The following is a 6,310-nucleotide window of genomic DNA, read 5'->3' on the forward strand; positions in this document are numbered from 1 at the left end:
CTGGTACACAATTAAAAACATTTTATTTATTTAAATGTTTTTAATTGTGTACCAGTTTAACATTGAGTATTATTTATGATTTTAACTTTATACACAAGTGCCAAAATACTATAAGCACTCTTAAAATGTTTGAATATTAACAATGATTATTTCACAGTATTGGCTGAGCAAAACTAAAGCTTATAAAGCTGCCTAAATTGCTATATACATGTTTATGAAGTGAATCAAGATATCAGTATTTCAATGAATATTCATCTAAATAAATAGGTAATGACTTTTCCAGACAAGTGTACAGAAAAAATTATGAATCTTATCTCTGTAATTCTTACACAGAACTCATCCATCTGGGTTCCCAGTGATTCCTTTCTAAAAGGATACTAGTATATATATACATATATATACTTTGCCCAAAATTATATGCCCAAGGTAGCACATTGGCTGTTTTTCCTGATGAATAATAAAATTGAATTGGGTATACATGCTCCCAATGCTTGGTATTGCTTGTGCACAAAAACATATAGCTAATAAAAAGAGAACAAACAAGCATAATAAAAAATGTTTAAGTGTTATCAAGACAAGTAGGAATTGAGATATACGTAACCTAGCTAGCTATAGCAATAAAGAAAGTTTTAATACCAGAAAAAGTATTGAATCAAGAAAGTAAAAAACTACAAACTGAGTTACTTAAAACTTAAAAAAATATATCCCTACTTTGGCTCAAAGTAACATAATTGCAGTGCTTACATAATTAATTGCATATAAAATACTTTGCACTAAACCAACTGCTATGATGTTATACATTCAAGTTGCTTTGTCACGTATTTGGGTGGCTTTCTGCATGAACCACAAAAACTGCTTACAATTTAACAAGATACGCTTGTTAGTCAACAACAAGGCTTGCACCTTGTTTTCAGTTTTTAATGTTGTTCATGGTGGAAGGTTGGGGAGCTTTACCACATATTAATATATCCTGAAAGAAGTGCTCTATGTTAAATGCAACTCAAACAAATGTATCACATAAAGTTACTAAAATGAATTTTTAAACATATATACATCTTTTCACATATTATTGGCACAATAACTTACCTGAACCACTGAATATTAGTATGAGGCATTGATTCCAGAATATAATCCCACCTAGATGACCATTTCACACTATTGTCCTTCTGTTAGAGGTAAATAATAAATGACAAGTTGCTTTTTCTTCACATAAGATGGGTGCTAGACATAGATTCTAGTATCTAATTTCATCTAGCTTACTATTTCATCATGATGCCTCTATTTTATGGGTAAACATTTAATTATTGTAACTCTGCAAATACTTTTTCTTTGTTACCCAGAGTGTTTGTGTGTGTAAATCTAAACATATCGTACACTGTTCTTACACACTACTTTCCTATCTTTAGTTCTTTATGATACTGCTCATGTCTTCGTAAAATACAGAATCGCTTATAAAAGTAAAAGATACAAACATGTAAAAATGTATAATATTGGATTATAAAGAACAGTAAGTAATAGCTGTACCACAAAACTAGACTAGATATTACTCACCAAAAAAAAAACAGAATAAGTGTAGTTCACAGTTATGGTATCATTTTTTTTCATTTTACCAGGAATTCCCATGGGTTCAATAGGAGAATTACAAGCTTTTTCACCTGTCCCTCTATGTTTAATACTAAAAAGAGAAAACAGAACTTCTTAAGTTATACCACTAAAACTAAAATTTCAATCATATATATTAGAAGATGCATTTACATAAAATTATAAGCTAGATGTTATAAGAAACTAACAGTGTATTTTTACCAATTAATATTAAGCCAATTCAAGAAAATCAAAAATCTTTTAGATTTAGTCAACCATTACCTTGTTAGTTTAAGCTAGATGTCAAGCAAATACCAAATTCTGGATTATATAAAGATCTTTGCTTTGTGTGTGCTACTTTTTTGTATTCTTAGGTACATTATTTAATTAAATAAAAATTATTCAGTGTACTAGTATCAACATTATAAACAAAATTGGCTTAAGTTTCATTCCCAACCAATAGCAAAAAAAAAACAAGATGTTAAAAGTCAGTACTATATATCTTGTTTTTCATGTATATTTTTAATTTATTGTTAAAAAGTGACTAAAACACAAAAATTAGAAACTTATTAGGTTAGATTTGGTAAGATAATGAAAAATAATAATAGTAATAAAAATTCTCTATGAGGTATGCTCGCAAGTAGCTTGTGCATTACATCAATCAATATGGTAATGTGAGCTACACATTCCCCAAATTATTTACAACTTGTATGGCAGGATTCTTAGTTAGATACATTCAAAGGACAATAAAACTATAAATTTAAGTAGAAACATATGTAAACTGTTATACATCTTAAGTTATTTAGGGTAAACAACTATAGTTTTCTGTTACAACCTGCAGACATTCTAGAAAGAAAAGAAGAGTAATTTAAATATTTTTCTTTTTTTATGGTAATTACAAGGTTGGTCAACTTGAGTGTCTTTATTAAGTTAAAGTAGAGAAAATAACAAATAAAATATTTAGAATAAAACTTTACTGAAAAAGTTTGGTACGTATTTAGGAGGTTTTAGAGGTTATGCAAATGAAATTTGAAAGTTTTCAAATGAAGAAATGTATTTTTAATCTTAGTATGAAAATCACTTTGCACTTCTTGGCACAGTCAACACCATGACTCCATATATTCACAGACAAATCTTTAGCAAAAATATTTAATTAAAAATCTGACTTTCTGTGTACAAAACTCACAATATTTACTAAAAGCTTACCATATTTCATGAAGATACACACATCATATTAACTCTCTCACTACGGGCTCAGTTGAATCAGCCAAGTTCATGATCCCAAACAGACTTTTATATTAGTGATCTCAAATAGACCTTTATAATTCCCATACTATAACTTCTAATATGTTTTGTATATCTTCATGACATTTTCCAAGCTTTCAATAATCATTAAGTCATTTGTAGACAAAAAAAAATTTAATTTTTAATGAAGTATTTTCACGAAGACTTTCACCATGAATATATAGAGTCGATGTGTTGACTGCTCCGGGTGCAAAGTGATTTTCATGTTAAAATTGAAAAATCTCGAATTTCTTTTTCAAAATCTCTAAGACCTCAAAAATAAATTTCAGTCATTTTTTTTCAGTAAAACCTTTTATTTCCTCTTCAATTTTTTTTCCCTAAATCTGTACAAGGTTGTTCAATTTGACTGACCTTGTAACCCCCCCCTCACACACACACACACAAAAAGAAGTAAATCTAAATTACTTTCTTTTTTCTTTAGAATGACTTCAAACTGTAACATGAAGCCACATTTGTTTATCCCAAATAGCTTTAAACTCGTAACAGTATACATTTGTTTATACATAAATTTTATCATTTTATTGTGCTTTAAACTATGTCTAATTAATATTCATGCCATATAAGATGCAAGTCATTTGGCAAATTTGTAGCTCACATTACCCTATTAAATTACATAACACATGGGCTACTTGCAAGTAGCTTGCAAGCATGCCACATAAAAAATTATTATTATTATTATTATTATGCTATATTTTACCTAAATTAACCTAAAAAGTTTCACATTTTTACATCTGATTTACTTTTATAATAATAAATACATAATACACAAGAAAAACAAGAAATATAGTACCTACCTGCATCTTCTTTTTGTTTTGCTGTTGACTGTTGATGACACTTAACCATACTTTTTTTATACTCATAGTACTATTGCTCTAAGATTTTTTTATTTAATTAAATAATGCACCAAAGAACACAGAATAATAAAATTCAAATAGTAGACACTGTCCGAAAACTATCACACATTTTCTGGCTTTCTAACTATGCGACAAAAGCAGTTTTTTTTATTCAGCTAAGCTTGTTGATGTGTTTACCATTGGAATAAAGTTTGAACTGGAAGTGAAATAGACAATTACTGTAGAGAAAACAATGTAGTATAATACATCATTTGATATATTAAAACCTTGGCTTTCTATTGGCTATATATAGTATCAAACATCAGAGAGAACTATTGGCAATTTCTGAATGAGAGAAAGTGACAGGTGGACATGTCAAGAGAGTCTGATTTTCTATTTTATAGCTCTGTGACTAAATAAGATTGAAGACTATAAAAATTATGCTTTGTCTGAGTGATGACAACATTACAATGAGTAACTTACATTAAATTTCATACTTCTTGGAGGGGTAGTAAATAAATTAGAAAAGACGGGATGCCTAGAAGAAAAATGGCACAATTATCATACTATGGGAAATTCTGTATTTTTTTTATATTGCCTTATAAAATTAAGAACTTAAAACTTATATATATATATATATATTAAAATTTGGATTATTAGCTATGTTTTTATGCCATTTTTGTTCACACACCATGATAAGAAAGTATTTTAATTATATTTTGAATGTAACTACTAAAATCTCATGACACGTGCAGAAAAAGATGCCCGTAGCAAAAGTGTAAAAAGTTAAAGTATGTAAATTCTGATGGTTACTTTGTGGTTACAAGGTTGGTGGAATTCACAGACTCCATATAGAAAGAGTTAAAGGGAACTGACAGAATTTGATTCTGAGGACTATGGTGTTTTCATTGAAGTGATAACTATCTGATGCCAAGAAACTTAACAAGAATAACTTTTAAAGGTATCTCACCAACTGGCAGATGCACAGTTATCACATATACTGTAAAGGTTAAAGGATATTCATAAAATGTCATACCTATATGCAAAAGTTAATGCAAGCTGCAATATTTTTCTGATAAAAGTTGTTTATAAAATTATTTAGTACCATATTAGAAATAAGTGAGAGAACAATCTGCTAAAATGCAGTTCAGAAGTATAAACGGTCATGCAAACATACAGAAAAATATTACATGTCAATTTTTATTAAAAAGTGACATTTTACTTGTTAAAGATTTCCTCCTTATCCGTGGTATACAAACTTTGATCATACGATCTTTGCCAAAGTCAGCACAACTGGTTTATCTTTAACGTGAAGCTTATTTTATTTCTTTAAATAAATTGCATTATATCTCTGTATACAAAGTAATATGCTGAAATTCACAGGCAAAGACTTTTAACAGAGTTATAGTTTTATAAATCAAGTTTGCACATCATTTTCAAGTATCATTACTGATTGGAAGAAGTAAGAGCATTTTTTTATTGTTTATTCAGGAATAAATAGGAATAGAAATATTTAATATAAAGGATTTTTTTTTCATTCTCTTACTAATAATTAATTTGTCAAAGTATATGATAACTTTCATGTGACTAATGCTCCTATAAAATATTCAGCAAATTCATAGTATTCTAAAAGTGGGTAATTACATCTTTATTTTTCTTGATGTCAAAGAATTTCTCTGAAAAATATCACAAAACTGCTCCAGAGCAACAGATGTCTCATATAAACTCACTTTTTGGGTACAACCTTCACAGAAGTGATCCGGCCCCCTTTATCTCCAAAATTAACCCCCCAGGTTTCTCCATCTCCACTGTGGTAGGTAATTGCAATATCCACATGATTGAAAAGGTAGTAAGTATCACGTTTATTGAATGCAGTCTAACAAAGTAGAGAAAAATATAAATGTATAATGTTTCCTTTTTTTGCATAATCTTATTAAACACAGAGGATTAATGAGACTTTTCTATTTAGACTCAAGTCTTATAACACAGTAAAAAAAGAGCAATTAACGTCACTACAAGTACAAAAGTATTCTCCTCTTCTAATAAAATGATTTAGATAAAAAAAAAGTAAAATACTGAATGAAATCACAAGTTAATGATGGGAAATAACTATGTCAAATAAATCTTTAGTTTGGAAAAGACATGAAAAGAATGTTTTTGGGCAGACATCCTTGCATAATAATGTGATAATTTATTCACAAAAGAAATATTACAATTCCTGTAACTATGATAGTTTGCTTTAAACCCATAACATCAACATTTTTAGACCAACTATATAGAAAAATATTAAACAATTTATTTTCCAATTACAGACAAATAAAAGACAATATTGATAATTAAAATTTCCAATTAATCACTCACATTAATAACACAAGCATCTTTAGGTGTTCCATCTGGTTTTACATAACAGCCTATAGGAAAACCAGTTGAACAGTACTTCTGCTCTCCTTCAACATTATAGCACCAAGTCACTGGCATGTTGTCAACAATCCTGTTACACACACACACACACATATATATATAAACTTGATTTTAGTTCTTATAACATCTCATGAGATGAGAAACTCTCAAAATATTCTTTAGATGTATTC

The 6,310-nt window shown here is 28.7% G+C and overlaps 1 protein-coding gene across 1 annotated transcript in view; it reads right to left on the minus strand.

Moving 5' to 3' along the window:
- Positions 1-6,310, minus strand: part of LOC106467703 (transmembrane 9 superfamily member 2-like) — a 58,755-nt gene that overhangs the window by 28,216 nt on the left and 24,229 nt on the right. Inside the window, exons 5-8 of the mRNA XM_013928080.2 lie at positions 6,081-6,210; positions 5,450-5,595; positions 1,552-1,675; positions 1,087-1,166 (exon numbers count right to left, since the gene is read on the minus strand). Of these exons, the coding sequence (XP_013783534.1) occupies positions 1,087-1,166; positions 1,552-1,675; positions 5,450-5,595; positions 6,081-6,210 (480 nt within the window). The remainder of the gene's footprint in view (positions 1-1,086; positions 1,167-1,551; positions 1,676-5,449; positions 5,596-6,080; positions 6,211-6,310) is intronic.

This window comes from Limulus polyphemus, unplaced genomic scaffold, assembly GCF_000517525.1.
Source record: "Limulus polyphemus unplaced genomic scaffold, Limulus_polyphemus-2.1.2 Scaffold2712, whole genome shotgun sequence".
In the NCBI taxonomy this organism is placed as follows: Eukaryota; Metazoa; Arthropoda; class Merostomata; order Xiphosura; family Limulidae; genus Limulus; species Limulus polyphemus.